Source organism: Carcharodon carcharias, chromosome 1, assembly GCF_017639515.1.
Source record: "Carcharodon carcharias isolate sCarCar2 chromosome 1, sCarCar2.pri, whole genome shotgun sequence".
Taxonomy (NCBI): Eukaryota; Metazoa; Chordata; class Chondrichthyes; order Lamniformes; family Lamnidae; genus Carcharodon; species Carcharodon carcharias.
This window is the reverse complement of record NC_054467.1, coordinates 156,338,818-156,362,023: the sequence shown is the minus strand read 5'-3', so window position 1 is coordinate 156,362,023 and position 23,206 is coordinate 156,338,818. Positions and strand designations below refer to the sequence as shown.

The window sequence follows — 23,206 nt, the reverse complement described above, 5'->3', positions numbered from 1 at the left end:
AACAAGTTTACTAAAAATTTTAAAACCCTACATGAAACCTCATCCCGCCGGTGGATGAGGTTTCATGTTTTTTCTAGTTCCCGCCGGGGCTCCTGACCTGCCCACCAACCTTAAGGTTGGACGGACAGGTCCACTAAGTGCTTTAGTTGATCTGTCAATGGCCCCAATTGGCCATTGACAGGTCAGCGTGTGCACAGCTGATTTTGCTGTTTTCCCGCCTTCCTGAAAATTTAAATGGGAAGGGTGATGTCGGGAGTTCCGCACGATGTCATCCCACATCATTTTACATGTTGGCGAGTGGGCCCCGCCCCTGCTCGCCGACGGTAAAATCTTGCCCATCGTGTGCCCAAGCAGGAATCTGGTTCCCAGACTCAAAGCAATGTTCTTCTGGCTGGATTGCCAAGAGGAACATGAGAGCAGCCAATGGAGACTCTCTGTTTGATTTTCCGTCTGCCCTGTGAGAAGATGGTTGACCTCTCCTTGGCATTAATCTTCAGCAGCACAGCTAAGAATGGGAATGCAACAAAATGAGTGACAAAACTTCTGCTTCCCGGTGCAATCTATGTATAGTGTTTTATGTTTGAAAAAGCTCAAACTGATGCCTACTGTTACATGATCGGGCCAGAATCATCCCAAGTTTGCGCTAAGTGTGATAGCGAGTGGGAAAAATGACATTTTACCTGACGAGGCAATGGTGGCTTCTCACGCTGTATTGTCCCAATCCCACCGCATTAATTATGCATTCCCAGGAAACAAGCTGTTTCAATGGCGGGCGGGTTCTCATTCACCCGCCACGCCATCACCTCGCTGGGCGCCATATTTAAAGTACAGCCGCACGCACACCTCTCAGTACTTCCAGTCCAGGATTGTTGCACACAAGTCATGGCCCTGAGAGGCAAAAAGACTGAGCACCCCCCCGCCACCGGCCCGGTTCAATGACACATCCCTTGAGCACCTTTTGGATGCTGTGTTGTCCTCTATCAGCTCTGGCCACATGATGGGCAGCAAAATCACCAATCCGGCTTGGGTGGCGTTAGCAGCAGTGGTCAACTCCAACACCCTGCAAAAGAGGACAGCCAACCAGTACCACAAGAGGATGAATGATCGCTTCTGTTCTACCAGGGTAAGTCACTCTTCTCATCACTTTCAAGTCACACACTCCCAAATCCATCACACATCCAGAGTGATCTCACACCTCACTAACTCTCACACACACCCTCACACCTCCATCAGACTCATACCCTCTGGAGCTCACGTCCACATCCTGTCCATGTGTCCTGCTCACCATCTTTTTTCATGCAGGAGAAGCTGGCTCACATCAATGGTGAGAGGTCCTGGACCAGGGTGGAGTGGCCCACATTAGGCCCCTCACTCACTTTGAGGAGCGTGCCATTACGTTGACTGGTGAGGGTGTGGGCCATGCCTGCGGTGATGGTGATGTCGGGGGCAAACACCCTCGTGAGGAACCTGCCCCACACCATCCCTCTCTCAATACAACTGTGAGTTCTCTCTCCTGCTTTTCACTCTGCTGCTGTGCACTAATTATGACTACTTTGGTTCACAGGGAGCTCTGCCAAGCGACCAACACCCTCAGCCAGCTAGTCCCTCATCTGCAGTCAAGAGGACTCCTCCTCAGTGAAGAGCTGGAAGTTAGCAGCCTGGAAGACCTATCGCAGTGCTTACCCACAACCTCCACCAGCGCAGAGACACACACCTCGGTGGGACCTGGACCTAGAGCAAGCTTGGATTTACAATCTGGTAGTCAACACATGGCCACGCATCCACAGCAGGAGGAGGCAGGTTCGGCTGAGCTCCCCAGTATTTGGAGAACTGCTGGGGAAGAGGCATCCGTGAGGTCTGAATCAGATGACGAACTTTTGGGTTTGGCCTTCCAACTCATCACAGAGAGTCAGCAGAAGGAGTGGGAACATCACGCAGAGCTGTCGAAAGCCCTCAACAGAGTGGCAATCGAGTCAGAGGAGTGCATCTGTCTGCTCCCTGATGAAGTGGTGCCCACATATACATGTATAGAGGTCTCCATGGGGAAGATTGGGGATGCCAGGGGGACCCTGGTTGAGCAGAATGAGGACATGTGCGCAAACATGCACTCCGTCGCAGGAGCCATGGGTGAGTTCCTGCAGTGGTGATGTGAGAGGGAAATGGGGCACCTTGACGTTCCTCCAGGTGCTCCTTCCCCTACAGGAGTTAGGCCGAGGCCCTCAGGCACCCAAAGGAGGAGAGGTGGCAGCTGGACATCTCTGGGTCATTGACTCAGGAATCTCAGAGGCTGCTCACTCCCTCCAAGCTCCCTTTACCTGTGAGGCCCTCAACCTCATCCTCTATCACCACAGAGGGAGCTGTGGGCCCACATGAGGACATCCAGAGCAAGCCGGGGCCCTAAGGCCTCAGCTCTCCAGAGGACCCAAGCCAAAGACATCAGAGACAACAGGACCAACCATTGCACAGGCTGTCTTCACCCCTGCTGCCGGTGTCCGGGCAGCAGCTAGATATCTAAGACATTCAAAAATTAAGAAACTCTGATCACAGTTGGTTGCACGGGTGAACACATTTTGTCACTTTACAATCTGGAAACATATGCACTTTCACCGAATAACGTGCAGTGGTGTCTTTCAGCTTCATTAACAAGCTTTGCAAGTCCTCCCACTGCAAACCTCCCACTAGCATTTCAGCTGCACACAGCTGGTCCATGAGTGTTTCTGGAGGGAGAAGTGTGCGTGTGTGTGTTGGGCAGGACTTTTCGGAGCCTCATGCAAGCACTCTCCCACGCACGCAGATCCTTCCACATCACGCTCATTCCAATATCCTGAGTATTCTCAGTGCTGCCTGCTGGGGTTCTCTTTCAGTTGTCCATCTGAGCTGACCTGCATCTCCACCCACCCACTGTTCACGCTCACAGGCAGCACCTGATCTCACCCACCATGACTCTCATTTCACCTTCGATTTAGCCAGCATGGTGGTAATACAGTTTTTCGTACATTCCCCGATTCTTCCCCCTGCCTCAGTCACCCATTTCCTTTCCTCCATCACTGTTGACCATCCCCCTGGCATCACCTTCCACCTCCACTCCGTGACCTACCGGCACAATCCTTTTATTCGGGGGATGTCCGGGTGAACGTGCACTTTCCCTTCCTCCCTGAAAATCCCATGCAGATTAGCTTCCCCAACCTCCTCTTTCCCGCCCCCAGGGTACGTGCCTGCCTCCAAGTCCCCACCAACTATCCTCGCCATCCCTTCTACCACTACTGCCGAACACTCACCTTCCCACTCTACCACCTCACTCAGTCATTTTCACCATTCCCTAGTACCATGCACACTCTCAGTTCACTCCCCAGGAGGCAGTCATGGACTCATCGGAGCCCTCCCTTGCATGTTCACTTGGACATCCTCCTCTCTGGACTCCTTCCACCCTTGTAACCCCTTTCCCCCTTGGAACCCTTCTCCCATGAATGCCCTTCTCCCCTTGGAAATTCATCCCCCCAACTCTTCCCCCTTAGTCCTGTCCCCTTCCTGGCTCCTTCAGATATTCTTACTTCTGCTACCCTTAGTCCTTCTGAATTCCGCACTCCTTTCTCCAGCCTTACTTCTTTCTCCAGCCTTAGTCCTTCTTCTTTCCAAACTCCTTCCTCCACTTTTACTTCTTCCTCTACTCTTACTCCCTCTCCCCTCTCCACACTCCTTCCTTCCCCTTGACTCCTTCCTCCCTTTCCACTCCTCCCCCTCACCTCGAACTCCTTCCCTTACACCTTCCATTCCCCCTTACACCTGCCTCCCCAGTTGCAGTTTTCTCCCCTGTTACCCCATCCCCCCATAATTGCTCCACCCCTTCCCATCCTCACCCTGACAACTTTGTTTCCCCTCCCCCCCCAACCTAACCCCCGACACTTTCGTTTACCCCCCCCACCCCCACAAATCACACGGCCCCCACTCCCGACACCTCTGCCTCTCCCACTTGATCCTAGACCTTCCACTCCCACCCTCAGGTACATCTTCTCCCAAACACAGCTGGATCTTCCTCTCCATCTCCATGACCATCATCGGTTGTGAGCAGAACCTCAATGGCGATTTTCCACTTTCCGTGAGCTGCTTCGTGGCAAAGCCTTGGCCACAAGAATGTTGGACATTCCTCCAGGGTCCCATTGCTGTCAGGCTCCAGGATCTTCTGCTTGTCGGATGTCTATGATGTGAGCAAGGGCCTGGCGGTAAGTCCCAACTACTGTATGTCACACTTGTCAAGTCGTGTTCTACATTGGCATGTTTTCCCGCCAACATGGACAATCCAGCGTGGGGGATAATTCATAGAAACATAGAAACATAGAAAATAGGAGCAGGAGTAGGCCATTCGGCCCTTCAAGCTTGCTCCGCCATTTGTTATGATCATGGCTGATCGTCCAACTCAATAGCCTTCTGGCAGGCTGGCCTTATAATTATATGCTGATGCATTAAAGTAAGGTTTCTGACAGCCGACGGCAGAAGACGGCCCGCCATCAACGGACTGAGCAGGTGATCGCAACGTCATGAAACCAATTTTTGGCCTTTTTGTCATATTGTCCGCTTACATTGCCAAACACGCCCAACACATGCAGGCACGGAAAATTCCGCCCTAGGTCTTCGAACACAGTATCCCACTTCCTGAATAAGAGTATGACATACATTTATGAAAAAGACCAAATTCATCTATCTTAAAACCGTCTCATGCTGGAATATGTCAAGGATAAACATTCCAGTGGTTTATTCATTTAATAGGGCCATAATTATGTTCAATTTATGGCAGTCAGCATCTTTAACAATAACAAAATACATTACCCTGTAAGTTGTTACGTACAGATTTACTTATCTGATTGAGTATCTGCCTTTTACTTTTATGCAATTGTTTTTAATAGAATGAATTTCAGTCACTTAATATTTCCACACATCTTTTGTACCTTATGTAATGTATATTTTTCGTTTTGGGACGAAAGAGAAATTTTCATTAACAGAAACAGTTGCGGAAGACATATATTAGAAAATTGCTGTAGTAACAAAATGCTTTAACAAGAAAATAGGTATCCAAAATAGAGTTTCGAGAAGTTTTATGAAACAAATATTCAAGACATCATGGACCAAATAAAATCAATTCTTTTGCGAACAAGAATGCCAAATTAATAAAAGCCCTCATAAATCATTGCAATCAACATGGCACTCCTTTTTGTGAAAAAGGTCATAATGCAAATTGTGTTGGCTGGGTGAACAAAAGCCTGCATAATCCTTATGGAATTCATACATTTATGATCTGTGATCTGGATGGCTTTGGGATTTTTTTTTTTTTGCAGTGTTTTAAGTCCCACAGGATTGGTTGCATTTCTCATACATCCCATCATTTTGAAAAAACACTCCCATGAATAGGAAGCAGGAAACAGAGCAAGAGTCAGTATAATACTGGTCGAGTTGGGTTGAGTTCTCTTCCATTAAGAATGTCTGTTTAGATTAGTATTTTATACTTTTTCCATTCTCTCTTCAGATGGTAAACTTTTAACAGCATTCTGGTATGCACAGCCTGTAACTGCGCATACCAGCCAGGGAACTTGCTTGTAAGGAAGTGCTGGCATGTACTGAACTCTCACAAGAATGTTTATTCATGTTAAATGTCTCTGCTTATATTAGATATGGTCCTGCGAGAATGTATTCCTGCATTCAATGGACTTCACTTACTTCGACTTTACATTCTAAATCCAGACCTCAGATGTCTCCAGATATTCTAATAGAATTTAATTTTAGTGACCAATAATTTACCTTTATGATTAGCATAATTACCTGATATACCTCATTAAGATCAGCTCTCAGAGGTTTGCTTTCTTGACTGAAAAGCTCACGTCTCTCCAGTCTGTTTGTACATTGGGGTGTTTTGTCCCGGTTGATGTCTAGTTTCTTACATGTTGATGGAGTTGCACTCATCCAGGCAAGTGGAGAGTATTCCATCACACTCCTGACTTGTGCCTCATTGATAGTGGGCAGGCCTTGGGAAGTCAGGAAATGAATTACTCACCACAAAATACCTAGCCCCTGACTTGCTCTTGTAGTCACAGTATTTATATGGCTGGTCCTGTTAGGTTTCTGGTCAGTGAACCTAAGTTTTCATGGTGGAATGTCATCAAATACCTTTTAAAAGTCAAGGTATGCCATGTTAAAGGGCTTACCACTGGCCAATTGGGTTGTGGTTTCCTCAAATAAATTTAGGAGCTCTGTTATGCAGGATTTCTCTCCTCTCACTCCCTTCCGGGTGTTGTTAAGATACAATAGCAACTTCCAATTATATAATGTTTTTCACAAAGTAAACAGCCCAAGGCATTTCACAGGACAGTTATCACACAAAATTTGGCAAACATAATACTAGTTACTGTATTAATGATTATGAAAAAGGTCTCCAAGGTATATTCAAATTATTCACATAAATGATAAACAATAATGTTGTTAATCACAATCTCCATTGGGAACACATAAACCAAAACAACCAAAATTACTGAATGACTCCCATTTAAGAAATTACCAACAAGATTCCACTTTTTGTAGCTTTTAATTTAACACAAATCAGAACCAATACGAATTACATGTAAATTAACAGGCAAATGATACTTATAGTAAAAAAGTAAATTTCACTTTAAATGGTTGATACAACAAAGATACATCTTATGCAACCACAAGCATTTACATCACTGTCCCCCCCCTGCCCCAGCACTCCCCAACCGCCTAAACCCACCCACCCCCAACCACACACACTAATGTGGCACCATGTAACTATACAGTTCTACACTATGCTGTGCTTTATTCACTCAAGATAGGTGAGAAGTCCTATCCGACAACAGCTTTTACCTTTGAGTGTCATGGGCATAATTATCATCAGCAAGGCAGATTTCGATGAACATTTTCTCCCTTGGATCATGACAGCCCTGATAGTGTAGCTTTCAAGAGTATCTTTTCAACCAACCACCAATATCACCCCAAATCACAGTTTGGCCATTCTGGGGGTGAAAAAACCCAGCTCTTTAGCATCTCTAAGCTATTCACACAGCTTTCCAGGTTTTAGATCTTTTTAGCCAGCTCACACAGTACTTTCAAGAGTTCCTGTTTCCTTAGCTAAAAAACTGACCGCTACCTGAGAACAATTTGTTTCTTCTCCCCATAAGAATTCTCTGTATTCCTCTTTCTGTCTCTCTCTGCTTTCTCTTTGTCTGCATCTCTGCACCAATCACCTTCACCTTCCAGCTCTTCTGGTTGTAGCTATCCTTTGTGTCTGCAGCTCTTCTTCATGTCTACAAGCCACACGTCTTCTTTCTTAACTTCCTTCCTTCCTGTTGGTATTGCTTCCAATCAAGGATATTCAAGCCATATGGACCAGTATTTCTTATTATCCAAGGTATTTACAATTGATCCCTGTACAATTGAAACAAACACTTAAAAGTCCTTTTCAAAAATTCTTAAAATCAATTACAGAATCCACGGACCTTTTAAAGAAATTACAAATTTTCCTTACTGTACTGTTTCTGGGTCAAATGTTGTCATGCATGAAATTATATGTCTCAAAGTGCTACATTCCTCTACCTTTGTTAGGCTTTATTTTCTAGTCTGTGTTGAGCAGAGACCTAAAATCAGTTAAATAGCTGTTGATGGTATTTGTTGCCAATTGGGTGATGTTGCTCTCTAAAACTAATCGACTCAGACATCGCAACCTTTATTTAAAAACTTATTTCCAGATTTAAGAAGCTACCAGATACTGGCTGAGGTTTACATATATCGTTTTGTGTGACCCTTCCTTAAAACAGTCCTTCAGGTGTGTAGCGTTAAAATTATATTTTGGACCATGACCTGTTATCATTGTTTAATTGTGTGCTAAGAACAGAATAACTCAAGAAACATGGTTGCAGTTATTAATGAATGTGACTCATCAACATCATACTATCGTTCACGGGATGGCAGAATATGGAACATGGGTTATTATGGGTGTAAAGGCATGGTGGTTATATTATAGGAACAGAAATATGGATTAATTATCTGGAAATGGGAGTTCAAATCACACCATGGCAACTAGGAACTTTAAATTCAGTTTATTAAACAAATCAGGAATAAAAAGCTAGTATCAGTATTGGTGACCATGAAACTACTGGACTGTCATAAAAATACATCTCATTTACTACTGTCCTTTAGGGAAGGAAACCTGTCGTCCTTACCGCAACTGGCCTACATGTGAATCCAAACCCAGAGCAATGCAGTTGACTCTTAACTGACCTCTGTAATGACCTTGCAAGCCAAACTGCTATGAGAAATTATAATCCACATGGACTGCAATGGTTCAAGAAAACAGCTCCATTTTGGGAAAGGCAATAAATGCTGGCTTTGCCAACAACGCCTACATCCCACTAAATTTAAAAAAATCTGTCCACTATGACTTTAAGAAACAGCTATTAAATTATACTGGGAATTCACTATGAAGAATCAATGTTGGCAACAATATTATCTATCAATCAATTACACCATATACTACACTAACAACAGGACTTTTATTTTTTTGTTTCTCAATAAAGTTTATATTAATCAAACACAAATACAGAATTTAAGCTGTATTTTTGCAATGATTTTCATGTATATTGCTGTTCACATAAGCACATGAAGTTCTTTCACTGAACGCTTTCAAATATTTTTGTTCTATCTGTTTTTATAATTAAATGTCAGCACATGCTCTCATGAACTTGACACTCGTATTTAAGTTTTTAAAAAGGCAATATTTCTCATGTTGCTGTGATTAAAAAAGAACTTGGCACAGAACGTAATGATGTCTGTGTAGATGCATTTTTGTCAAACCTCTAAGCTGTTCTTTTCTTTGCGACACAGATTCTGTTAACATGGCTTTGAGAAACAGAAACTGCCAAGTGCTCTTTATCATGGAGAAAGTCAATGGGTCTCCCTGATTTTTTTTTCTCTCTGATGCACGCCTGGAAAAATCTGTAACTGGATTGTGATGACATGTCTTTAGCTAATAAGAAAAGAAGCTGGGAAGATCATGTGACCAATTGGCCTGGCTTTTCATTTGATTCTGTTGATTCTGGTGCAGTCTGTTGTCATGGACTTGTGGCTGATAATCTAAAACCAAGTATGGAAAGCAATGAAATATCAAAAGCAGACAAGAAGGAAAGATTTTCCAGTATTTCTTTACCAGAATGTTGTCGTAACTCTAATCTATCTGCCCTTCAATCAAAGCAACTGTGCGACCATAGAAGAGAAGTGGATGAAAATGATAATCATGAAAGTGAGGATTACATTCTGCCATTAGAAGCAAGCACAGAGACTCTAGTCCATGTATCTGATGAAAACTCAGATCTCAGTTGTGAGGAAAATTATGTTGCAGGAGAACTTCAGCCCTCAAGGTATGAACGGGTGCCTTTTGAAGTATCACCATTAGAAGAGATCGAGCAAGTGACCAAGAATATATCTGAAAATTTTGGAATAGATAATGACCCTGATTATGATTCAGTTCCTGAAGAGGAGGAAAAGGGCGATGAGAAAACAAGTGATTCTGAACACCCAGAATCTTCTGAGGAATTAGATCTGAGGGATTTACCAAAGAAAGACCTGGATAAGAGTTTGAACGTAATTATTCCAACAGAGGAGCTTCTCCACACTGCAGTAATTGCACAGCAGCGTAGAAAACATGACATGCCAAGAGGTGAATGTGATGGGGAGGTTACTAAGAATATGGCTGAATGTCTTGTAACTAATGGTGATGTACAATCGACATTAGAGGATACCCATGTGAATTGTATAATTCCACCTCAGACATGCTCAAGGGAGAGTTTGGCTCAAACCTTTCTGGAGGAATTCAATCTAGATGTAGGACAAGCTGAAAATGATTCTGATACCAGAAATAATACTACAAATATTTCAAAGCAGAGCTCCCAAATATTAAATTTACAGGAAAATACAAATAATGTTAACCCTGCAGATTCCACCATAAAACTCCGAAAGAGAAAGGTAAGGAAATAATCTTTTAATTTACACTACTCGATTAATGGATTGATTAATGATATGAAAACAATGTTTATATTTAGATTGTCATTTTAACTTTATTTGCTGCCATACCTGTAGCATAATCAGTCAAGAGTGAAGAAAGATTTGAGGTTAAACAAGGAAAGAATTTGCCCATTTATGATGTTTAAGACACAGAAAAATTGCACATATATGCATATTGGGTGTAATTTCAACTCCAAATCATTGTATAAAATGGCACTATTGAATTACCTGCCCTACCCAATTTTCTGAGCCATTAATTTTAATGGAAAAGATAATTGAGTCGACTGTGTAATGGGCAGCAAATTCAATACTGGCCATTTTACACTAACACCCCAATGATAGAAATACCCCATTCTATGCAGATTTCACATGCTCCATCTCTGTGCGGTTAATCTTTATGCTATTGATGAAAATGTTGAGATTCTGGGATTATATCATACAGAGTGGACTCCTAGGTTTCCAAGTTCAGTGATTAAATTTAACCCTTTGTGGTACTTTAGCTCACCTGCACTCAGTGTCAGAGTTCCACACGTTCATGGCTGGGTCACTCAGCGAAGTTTTATTGAACAAAAGTGAAAGAACTCATCTCAAGGAGGGGAAGGAGCAAAGAGCATCAAAACAGCTGAACTAGTCAGTCATACATTGCTGTTTGTAGAGCCTCACTGTGTGCAAATCAATTTTCAGCGTTTACTCATAGAACAAAAATGATTGCAATTCAAAAATAATCAATTGCATGTGAAGTGCTTTGGGATGTTCTGCAACATGTGATAAGATTGCTTGATAAATGCAAGTCTGTTCTTAACATGACAAATCACTGCTCTGTTATAGCGTGTCCAATTGGACAATCAAAGAATGACGTTTCCAGCAGCCAACAGCCATGATGACATTATGATGCAGTTTGATATTATGTATATTGTTCAGTTAGTGTTTGGAAAAACAAAGAAGGGGACCACCCTAGTTGGGTGCTCCATAGTCAACATTTGCCATCCCCACACCCAGGGCGCCACTGCCAGATTAATCCTTGCCCCTCACACCCCCACCTTAATCGCTGGGGCCTACTTCCCTGGCCATGGTTTCCTCAAAAGACTTTTCAACTTTCCTCAAAAGGTTGGGGGGGGGGGGGTGATGTGGGGGGTGGTGGGGGGTGGTGGTGGTGGGGTGGCGGGGAGGGCACCCTCATTGGACAGCTGCCCTAACAGAGGCCTGTTAATTGGCTGGCACTTGTAAAATGTCATCCCAGAGTCCCATTATCCCCTGAAGTAGAGTCAGCTCCCGCTTTTGTTCCCGGCAGTGGAACTTGATCCTTTTCGGCAAAGTTGAGGGTAAAGTACTGTTTATAAACTTTGAAAGAAGTCTCAGGTTTTTTAGGACAATCCTTGCGCTGCCAGTAATGTAAATTGCAGAAAACTCTCCTGTGGTAAGACAAGGGGGTTATCGTAACAAGAACAGTTTGTGCAGTATTGGCTATTTTTCCCATCTTTCATCTTGACAAACTAACAGCAGTATAAAAAGGATGGTTTTGCAAGCTGGCAGGATCACAGATGCCAGATTCATTCAATGACTCTAACATCTAAAGGAATGAAATCAAAATGTGTTCAATGTATTATTTTAATATTGATCACCATTATGGATATTTTTGGCTTTCAATATTACTAATTACGTCAAAGCCTAGTTATCGGCATGCTGTAATCATTCAGAATCAAACTTGTCAGGAAGCCGTTAGCAACAATTAATGTAATCAATAAGTAACCCACATGACAACTTTAGCAGCAGGCCATATTAATTGATAGCAGCTCATCAGAGAATATTATAGCTAGTTCTGATTCATCTCAATAGCTGTTTTGTTGGGCTGTGACCCATGAATATGATAGCACCAAAGTTGAAAAATGTAGTCGAGGAAATAAAGTATGTCCAGAAATAATAATTAGGTAAGATCAAGCTTAGGTTTTAAAAGTCTTCAGTGATTGATAGCGGGAACAACATGGGTGGTAAAGAAGTCTACAGTTTTAGGCTTTGGGAAAGAATAAATTAACAAATGGAATTATTAACAAAGTTAGTTGCTTTTTAGCAATACAAATTAGCAAATGTAAAACTCAGAAGCTTTTATCATTTAGTCAATGCACCGATTATTTATGGTGTCAACAAACCATTCTGCCATGATTATGATTCTAGATAGCTTGCACATAATCTAGGTGAACGCCACTAAACAAGGGGATGTAGTGTAGTAGATATGTCACTAGTACTGGTGGCTAGGATTAATTAATGCAGAGACATAGGGTGCAGTTTTACGGCCCTTCCCGCTGGCAGGATTTTATGGTCCCGCTGAAGTCAATGGGCTTTTGAATGACTCGCCACGTTTTTTGACTCCACCCCTGTAAAATTCCACCCATAAGTTCAAACCCCATCATGACAGTTGCAAAGAATTCAGTGTAAAAAAAAGAATCTGGAAATAAGAAGCTGGTCAGTCAATGTGCCTATAAATCTGTTGGACTTTTGTAAAATCCCAATTGGTTCATGATGTCCCTTAGGGAAGGAAACCTGCCATCCTTACATAGTCCCAACCTAAATGTCATTCCAGACCCAAACCAACTTGAAAAGATTTATCAATTACTTTTTCTATGCTTTTGGAATTCAACAGCAACTTGCATTTCTAATTATAAATGAAAATAAGGAAATGGAAGAGATACTAAATGAATACTTTGTATCTGTTTTCACCAGACTGTTTGTAACCTTGGTGTCATATTTGACCCCAAGATGAACTTCCAACCATATATCTGGGCATTGTTGTGGGCCATAAGCAGCAGCAGAATTATATTCAGACACAATCTGTAATCTCATGGCCCAGCATAGCCTTCAGTCAGCTATTAGCATTAGCATGAATAGAGGATTGGTTAAAGAACAGAAAATAGAGAATGGGTCATTTTAAGGTTAGCAGGCTGTTACTAGTGAGTTGCATCAGGATCAGTATTGGAGCCTCAGTATTTAAATCTATATTAATGACTTAGATGAAAAAACCATTTATAATGCATTCAAGTTTGCTGATGATACAAAGCTAGGTGGGAAAGTAAGTTTGAAGAAGACACTAAGAGGCTGCAAAGATATAGACAGGTTAAGTGAGTGGGCAAGAAGATAGCAAATGGAGTATAATGTGGCAAAATGTGAGGTTTTTCACTTTGGTAGTAGAATGAAAAGAATAGAATTTTATTTTTTAAGTTATGAAAAACTATTAAAAGTTTATTCTTAGAAACTTGGTTGTCCTTGTACAAGAAACAGAAAATTATGTAGGTACAGCAAGCAGTTAGGAAAGCAAATTGCCTTTATTTTAAAGGGATTGAAGCACAAGGGTAAGGAAGTCTTACAGCAATCATAGAGGGATTTAGTGACACCACATATAGAGTACTGCATACTGTTATAATCTCTGTACCTAAAGAAGGATATACTTGCTTTAGAGGAGGCACAGTATAGGTTCAATTGATTGATTCCTAGGATGAGAGTGTTGTCTTCTGAGGAGAGGTTGATTGGGATAGGCCTAAAGCCTCAGGAGTTCAGAACAATGAGAGGGGACCTCATTGAAACAAATCATTATCCTGGAAGGCTTGACAGGGTAGATGCTAAGAGGCTGGAGAGTCTAGAACTAGGTGGAAAACTCTCAGGATAAGGTGTTGACAGTTTAAAATGGAAATGAAGAGAAATTGTTTTTTCAGAGTTCTGTGAATCCTAGAAATTCTATACATCTGAGGGCTGTGGATATTCAGTCATTAAATATATACAAGACTGAGATCAATAGATTTTTGGATCCTAAGGGAATCTAAGGATATGGGGATCAGTTAGGAAAGTGGAGTTGAGGTGGAAGATTGGCCACTAGCTTATTAAATGGAAAAGCAGTCTCAAAAGGACATATTTTTACCTTGGCTCCTATTTCTTATTACACAAGGTTAGGAGGGAGTACAAATGAGGGTTGGATTGAAGTCTGTGACTGTTCAGGATTATAACACATTTTTTGTTGACATCTGTTAACAAGCTGTTCAAATGTAATCTAAAATTCAGAACAGTGATGGGAGAATATCTTTAGTAACAACTTTATGAACTTTCCTTGTGCTTTGAGTAATGTAAACAGATGAAAATAAATTAAAATGCTGTTGTTTTGTTGATTAGCTGCTTATATCAATAGCAACTTGCATTTAATTGATCCTGTAAAGCAGAAAATGTCCCTGCTTTACAGAGGTTTAAGGGAAAAAGTGATGCCAGCCTAAGAAGCTGTTGACTAGGTGGCGACCTAAAGTCTGGTCAAACAGGTAGGTAAAAACAGTCTAGAGTCTACGCAACTGAAGTTCCTCATCCCTACAAGCATTCATGTGAACGTTTCCTGCACACCCTCTAATACCTTTCTAAAATGTGGTGCCCAGAACTAGAGGCAATACTCCAGCTGAAGTCGAACCAGTGTTTTATACAGATTTATAGCTTCCTTGCTTTTGTAATCCATGCATTTATTTATTAGGCCCAGGATCCTGTACACTTTATTACCTGCTCTCTTTACCTGCCCTGCCACCTTTAATAAATTGTGCACATATACACCTAGTTCCCTCTGCTTCTACATTCCCTTTAGAATTGTACCCTTTATTTTAAAGTGCCTTTCTACACTCTTCTACCAAAATGAATAATTTCACACTTCTTAACTGTTTTTAACTGTTTTTATCATTCTTTGGGATTCTGGCATCACTGAAAAGGCCAGCCTATCCCTAGTTTCAGTTTCGAGGTAATAGGTCTTGAACCACTGCGATCTGTGTAGTGGAAGTACTGCCACAATGCTATTAAGTAGGCAGTTCCAAAATTCTGATCCAGTGACAATAAAAGAATGGCAATATATTCCAAAATGTGATGGTGCACAACTTGGAATGGAATTTGGAGGCAGTGGTGTTCCCCTACACCTGCTGCCCTTCCCTTTCTAGGTGGTGGAGGTCACAGATTTAGGAGGTACCATCTAAGAAACCTAGGTGAGTTGTTGCAGTGCATCTTATGGATGGTGCATGCTGCAGCCACAGTACACCAGTGGTGGAGTGAGTAGATGTTTAAGCTAGCGGATTGGTGTCAATCAAGCAGATTCCTTTGAATGGTGTTGACCTTCATGAGATTTGTTGCAGCTGCACTAAAGCTCCACCAAGGTTATATCACTGAGCTCCATCAAAAATCTCTCTCCCCTTCAGCACCCATCAAATGTTGTTTCCAAACTATTCATTGACTTTTCTCTCTCACACAAAGACTAAAATCCTCATCCAAGTCATGCTAAGCATGCTGGGAAGTCAAGCGTTTTTAAAAATCCGAGCCTATATGTTGCCTTTTGTAAAAGAAAAGCATCATGCCAAGGCCAATATAACAGATGGGCCTGGAGTTCCTGCTAGGTTGTATTGCTATTTTAAGTGGGATTCGGTGAGAAGTGACCAAACTAGTGCAGAAGATTGGGAAATTTCAAGGACAAATTATGCCTCGCACAAATCAAGTTTGTGCAACCTTTTGTGGTCGTTTAAAAAGCATTGCGTTAGAAGCTGACTCAGCCACAACACTGTTGTGTCCCAAGATTGACGGAATCACCATTGCAAGTTTCCACGATTTGGACACAATTTGCAGGCCTTTAAGGGCATTGCAAAAAATAAGATTGTGTTAGGTGCCAGGAAACTAATAGTCATGTTTTAAAGCTTTTAAATGGTATTTTTCTCTAATTTACTAAGAACCTGACTACTCTACACCAATGCATTAATAAATCATTCTGTACAATTCTTTTTTAAAGTAATTTCAGTTACTTAAAATTGTATTACTTACAAGTGCTGTTCTAGTCACTGAAAAAATATGTATATTTTGGTGCTAAACTTATTTTCAGCTGTATTAGTAAAATTGCACCAGGTTAATGCTTTTAAATATATCAAGAATATTTTTTATGCACAACCTTTGTTCTAAAACATTGCTTGATTGGTTGGTCATGCGAGATTTTAGATTTGGTGAGATGCAAATAAGTTTGAGCAGAAACCTAAGCAAAAAAATACACTTCTTAAAGCGAGCACAATTTTGAGCATATTTTGCACTTAGATCACCAATTGTACCCAAAGTATCAAAGTATCAAAGATCTTGCCATGATCTGTTACCAGTTAAGCAGCAATGGTCATTCAGATCAAATAAATTGATAAAATTTCATTTTTGTGTTGCGTTTCTGTTTGCCAGATTGTCAATGGTGTCAAAATACATTCTTTGAAGTGATTTTCTTTCCATTGCCAATTGTCAAAATGAAGGATGATATCAATTTTGAGAATGTTGAAAACAGCCCACAATGGAAAGAATAGTCACTTTGAATTTGGTCTTTGAATTTCCTCTGGCCATTTTACAGCTAATGTCTATGCAAATCTATAGCAGATTTTTTTTGCTATATTAAGCACTAAGTTGCCAGCACTGTCTAGACTCTTAAACCAAAATTAATAAAGTAAGGAGTATGTGATGTATTCTTTTCTAACTTTGTTCCTGTTACGGTCCAGCCAAAATGGAATTTGTATTATTTGATATCTTAATATGTGGCTTTTACAAAATATGAAGTATGTATTTTATTGCGGCATAGCTACCATCAAAAAAAAACTTTCATAAATAATTATAATGATCATTATCTAGATTGAGACATATATTAGTACACTGTTTCAGATCATACTTTAATTTCTATAATTAAACAATATTAATGAAGATATATGCATTAATCTGTAAATAACACAGGTTCAATCCTTGTTCTTTCAATCTATTTGATTGAAATGTATACATTCATTCAAATCTTTGAGTGTGAATTAAGTTCAATACTATCAATGGATGATGTAGATTGTTATACCAGATTGACATAAGCAAAATATCGGGGGGTAGAAGTTAAAAATTATATTTCAAAGAAGTCAGCAAGTTTTTTTAACACAGAAGCTAAGAGGCTTTTGAAGTAAGTTATCAGATAGAGAGATTGAAATGAGATCAAGGGCAAATGCCTTTCATTTGTGGAGCGAGCAGGAATATATTGGTATGGCAAGAAGGCAGATAGGTGAAGTTGAGATCAGTTGAAAATGGAAATACTTGTTGGGACAATAGTCCTTTCCTGGCAACAGATATTCTTACAGCCTTAATTTTTGGAGTTCAATTTGGCTATCTTAGTGGGTCAAGAAGCTACTTCATATCCCTTTGCATAAGAGTTTTTCCTGAGATTTTTCACCGATATTCCTCAAATAAGGTGAATCAATTTGGTTGTAAGAAAATGGGCCACATTTTATGCAGACAACATGTCGCATGGGCTGAGTGGTCTCAGTTTCTCGATACTTCATATGTTCCTGTAATAGTATGGTGCATATTTAGACTTGCATGAATTCATGTTTTTGATTTCAAATAGTGACACCATTATTTAAAATTCAGGCGTATTTCAGACTTCCGACTTTCTAAATGTATTTCAACAATATCCTTGCAGGCAAAAGCATTATTTACAATATAACATATACTGCATTTATCAATTATGCAAAGGAAGTAAAGTGTTGTTAATTATCTGGAAATTCTTTGTGTGTATTGCCTGAACTGCGAGTAGGAATTTGTTTCCTGTTTAAACAAAGTTGGTCTCAAATTATGTGTTCTAGTGTTACTGATAAGTTACAAATTTAGAATTAAATCTTTTTATCAACCAGTAATAATGTAATTATAAAAATGCTTCCTTTTTCAAATTGAACAGAATATTCAGACTAAGGCTCCTTGTAGCTTCATAGAGTCTTAATCTGAACATTCTATTCAATTTTTTCTACATCTTTGACACATGAGAATTATGAGTTAGTTAATTTGTTATGCTTCACTGTTTTAAAAATATGCTATTTTAAAAATCACTTATGAAATAAGGACAAATATGGCCTTATTAAGGTTCCCAACATGGAGCATTGAACACAAAGGAACATTTATTATCAACCATATTTTTCAAACTTTTGATAGATGACTACTTTGGGGACCTAAAAGTTGTTGGCTATGAATGAATTTTTAATGGTACTTTTTGTTGTATGTGACTGGCTGCCTATATAGAATGATAGGTCACAAAATTCAGATGCACAGCATTTGTATTTTTGGCACTGCAGGTGCCATTTTGAATCCTAAACGGCATCCAGGTGTGCCTGTGCATTACTGGTGCAGACTGTGCCAGACACTAATTTGGTGAGATAAAAGCAAAATACTGCAGATGCTGGAAATCTGAAACAAAAACAAAAACAAAAATAGCTGGAAAAACTCAGTAGGTCTGACAGCATCTGTGGAGAGGAAGACAGTTAACGTTTCGAATCTGTATGACTCCTCATCAGAACTAAAGAAATATAGAAATGTGGTGAAATATAAGCTGGTTGAGGGGGTTTGGGACAGGTAGAAATGGATAGAGGGCCAGTGATAGGTGGAGGCAAGAAAGAGATTGCTAAAGATGTCATAGACAAAAGGACAAAAGTGTGTTAATGGTGGTGATATTATCTAAGGAATGTGCTAATGGTGACATTAAGGGTAGCAAGCAGGACAAGCAAGTGACAGATGGCCCTAATGGGGTTGGGGTGGGGGGAAGGGATCGAAATGGGCTAAAAGGTAGAGATAAAACGATAGATCAAAATAAATTTAAAAATAGGTGGGAAAGGAAAAATATATTTTAAAAATTATAAATTATTGGAAAAAGGAGGATCAGAAAGGTGGTGGGGATCGAGGAGAGAGTTCATGATCTGAAGTTGTTGAACTCAATATTAAGTCCAGAAGGCTGTAAAGTGCCTAGTCGGAAGATGAGGTGCTGTTCCTCCAGTTTGCGTTAAGCTTCACTGGAACATTGCAGCATGCCAAGGACGGACATGTGGGCTTGAGCGCAGGGTGGTGTGTTGCAATGGCAAGCGACAGGGAGGTCTGGGTCATGCTTGCAGACGGACTGAAGGTGTTCCACAAAGTGGTCACCCAGTCTGCGTTTGGTCTCATCAATGTAGAGGAGACCAGATTGGGAGCAGTGAATGCAGTAGACTAAATTGAGGGAAGTGCAAGTGAAATGCTGCTTCACTTGAAAGGAGTGTTTGGGCCCTTGGACAGTGGGGAGGGGGGAAGTAAAGGGGCAGGTGTTAGACCTTCTGCGGTTGCATGGGAAGGTACCCCTGAAGGGGGTTGAGGTGCAGGGGTGATTGAGGAGTGGACCAGGGTGTCCCAGAGGGAACAATCCCTGCGGAATGCCTGGGGGGAGTGGGGTGGGGTGGGGGGGGGGTGGGGTGAAGGGAAGATGTGTTTGGTGGTGGAATCATGCTGGAGCTGGCGGAAATGGGGGAGGATGATCCTTTGAATGTGGAGGCTGGTGGGGTGATGAGTGAGGACAAGGGGGACCCTATCATGGTTCTGGGAGGGAGAGGAAGGTGTGAGGGCGGATGCGCAGGAGATGGGCTGGACACGGTTGAGGGCCCTGTCAACCACCATGGGTGGAAAACCTCGGTTAAGGAAGAAGGAGGACATGTCAGAGGAACTGTTTTTGAAAGTGGCATCATCAGAACAGATGCGACGGAGGCGAAGGAACTGAGAGAATGGGGATGGAGTCCTCACAGGATGGAGTCCTTACACCCCACGTCCTGTAAGGACTCCATCTCATTCTCTCAGTTCCTTCTCCTCCGTCGCATCTGTTCTGATGATGCACGCTCGACACGCCAGAACATAAAATGACACATGATGACATCAGGTGTGCTTCCCGAAGTCATCACAAACTTGCACGATATTTCATTTGGTGGGTGCGCGCTGGAGTCGGCTGCGCGCCCGCCGATAATTGAAAGGCCTATTAAGACCATTAACAAGGTAATTGAGTTGAATTTTACACTGCCCATCCAAGCTTACGGTTGGCAGGCAAGCGAAAAGGCCAAGCAGCCTTTACATTCTTTAGGAAACCTCATCCACGAACAGGATGAGATTTCCTAAAGCTAATACAAATTAAATAAAAACTTTATTTTGAAATTATAAACATGTCCCATCTCATGTGACACAGTCACATGAGGGGATATGTTTCATTAAATTTTCATTGCCTTTATTTATTTTTTATTAAAGTGCTCTTTTGCGCACATGCGCAAACTGCTTGCTGGACCCAACTCTCCTTCCTTCCCCTGCCTGCACAGATAGCGCTCATGCTACCGCTCATGATCTATGCAGGGCAGGCCTTAATTGGCCTACCCGCATGAAATCGTGGTGCGGAGCCTGTCGCGGGCGGCTGGCTCCGTGACCACCCCCTCTCGCTCCCGCCGATCCTGCCCAACAATTGGAAAATCCTGGCCTAAGTCTCTGAGGAGCTTTCTTTTTTGGTTAGAGTTGCATAGCTCTTGAGTTTCTTCCACAGGATCAACGTGATCAGGAGCTACAGCACCAGATACATCATTAGAAAGTGGAAGTTCAAGGTTTGGCAACTCTACAGAGACAATCTATCACCTCAGGGATTAATGGTTTGATGTTAATCACAGTCAGAATAGCTGGTTGTTGGAATGTCTCTTATTCCGAAGATGGCCCACATGTTTTCGAATAATTCAACCTTCCACTTCCACCTGGAAGGACAAGGGACCAGTTTCTGAGACAATTGTACCAGGAACCCAACAAGGCCCACTTCCAAAATTCCACAAGGAAACTGTATCTCCTACAGTGAATCTGTGAGATTCACTATGAATATCATGGATTCAATTTTTAATTATTCTGATTCTTCTCTAACTTTCCCTCTAAGGTTGGGAACACCAGACTTAACCTTATACATAGGTAGCGTTTAGTCATTAATTCAGATGGCATTGAACCCATAGTCGAATGAGACATTGTGTGACAATTGGGAAGAAAGCGGGGAAGTTGAGTTTCCAGAGTACCTTCTGATAACCTCTTCATTCCAGATTTGAAAGTTTGCACAGCTCTTTCAGCTAAAGCACTTGATGAGGGATGGTATGGGTCTGCTTTAATATGTCTGATTCCATTTAAACTCATGAATCTCTGAAACTCTGTACTGGTAAAGACTGTACCACTGCCAGAAACAATGACTTCCGGTAGGCCATGTATACTAAAGCTATGATGCAACTTTTCAATAGTTGTGCTGGATTTTGTTGATCTGACCTCATACCCATCCATCCATTTAGAATGCGCAACTACGATCAATAAAATCATGGTATCTAAGGGTGGTCTACACAATCAATATGTAGTCTAACCCAGGGTCAACCAGGACAATCCCACAGATGCAGTGGAGCTGAAACAGGCAACTCCTGTTGCTGTTGAAATGGAGACAGTGCTTGACCGTGTTGTCAATGTCACTGTCAATGCCTAGCCACCAGACATAGCATCACGCAAGCATTTTCATCTTCAATATGCCTGGATGCGCACTGTGAAGCTGTGTCAAGAGTGGTTCTCTTCCTTGTGAAAGGACGACAACTCTTGATCCCCACAGCAAGATTCCATCTTGAGATTTTTGGACATGGAATTGCCCCATCTCTTCAGGTACAGGTGAATTTGACCAGCCTTGCAAACAAGTTCTCTGACTTTTGACAAAATTGGATCTCTGTTCGTCCAATTTCTAATTTGCTTCACACACAGACCAAAGAATCCAAGAAATTCAGTACAAGTGCAACATCTTGTGGCACTGGAGCATGTACAATGTTATCTGGTGACGGGAGATGATTAAGTGCATTCACATTTGCAATGTGTAAACCAGGGATGGTGCATTAAGGTATACTTATACGCAGATAACATCAAAGCCCAGCATTGAATTCTTGTTGATGCTATTGCCGGAATAGCTTTACCCTCACTGAATAAACCCATTAATGGTTTATGGTCCGACACAATGGTGAAATGTCACCCATATAAGTACTGGTAGAATTTTGTCACTCCGAAGATCACCGATAAACCTTCATTTTTTAGCTGAGAATAACCCTTCTCAGCTGCGGAGAGGGTTCTGGAAATATAGCCAATTGGCCTTTCTGATCCATTTTCCATTCTGTGTGATAAAAGCGCCCAGACCATAAGAAGAAGCATCAAATGTTAATATCAGTTATTTTGATGGGTCGCAGTGTACAATAAACACGACATATGTAATAGTTTCTTAACTTTCACAAAGGCTTCTTCCTGTTGTGAATTCCATGATTATTCTTTTTTAACAACAAATTTAATGGTGCTAACGCAGTTAATAAGTTTGGAAAGAAGCTGCTAAAGTAGTTGATCACACCCAGGAAAGACTTGAGTTTGGTTACATTGGATGGATAGGACGCATCTTTGATTGCCTGCCCTAACTTTCTCTTCTACTGGATGCAAACCCAAGGCACTCACTCTGTGCCAGGTAAGTAACTTCTGGTGCTTGGAATGTACATTTCTCTTTCTTTAATCGTTTGCCAGCTTCCAAGAATCTTCTTAGCACCTCTTCCAGGTTGGCCAAGTGTTCGGATTCAGCTAACCCTTTGATCAGAACATGATCTAGGTACACTACCACTCGGGGAAGTCCTTGCAAAAGACTCTGCATTGTCCTTTGGAAAATTACACATGCAGACAATACTCCAAAGGGTAGGCAAGAATATTGATAAAGACCTTCTGTGTGTTGACAGTCACGGGTCCTCTAGACATACTATCCAGCTCTAATTATTGGCAAGAATGGCTTATATCCAGTTTTGTATAGGATTTCCCTCCAACTAGCTTTGCATTTAAATCATCTATCATCAGGATAGGATATTTATCTAGCTTGGCTGCCTTGTTCACCGTCAGTTTATAGTCCCCACAAATGCATATAGTTCGGTCAGGCTTCACCACTGGGACTATGGGCACTGCCCATTCCGACCATCGGACAGGTTGGATGATGCCAAGCTTTTTTAACCGGCCCATTTCTGCATCCATCTTAAAGACTAATAGATGTTTACAGCACAGAACGAGGCCATTCAGCCCATCATGTCCTGCTGGCCAACAAAGGTCTGACAGCACTGAGCCTATTTTCCAGCGCTTGGCCCATAGCCCTGGAGGCTATGGCAATGCTAGTGAATATTGAAATACTTCTTAAATATTACAAGAGTTTCTGACTCTACCACCCTTTCCGGCAGTGAGTCCCGGGCTCCCACCACCCTCTGGGTGAAAATATTTCTGCACAACTCCCCTCTTAGCCTTCTACCTC

General features: G+C 41.6%; 1 protein-coding gene across 3 annotated transcripts in view; it reads left to right on the top strand.

The window, feature by feature from the left end:
* dlc1 (DLC1 Rho GTPase activating protein) overlaps positions 1-23,206 on the top strand; it is a 593,090-nt gene that overhangs the window by 13,687 nt on the left and 556,197 nt on the right. For all 3 annotated transcript variants that reach the window (XM_041185569.1, XM_041185578.1, XM_041185561.1), the window contains exon 2: positions 8,884-10,020. In XM_041185569.1, coding sequence (XP_041041503.1) covers positions 9,016-10,020 — 1,005 coding nt within the window. In that variant the 5' untranslated portion in view covers positions 8,884-9,015. The remainder of the gene's footprint in view (positions 1-8,883; positions 10,021-23,206) is intronic.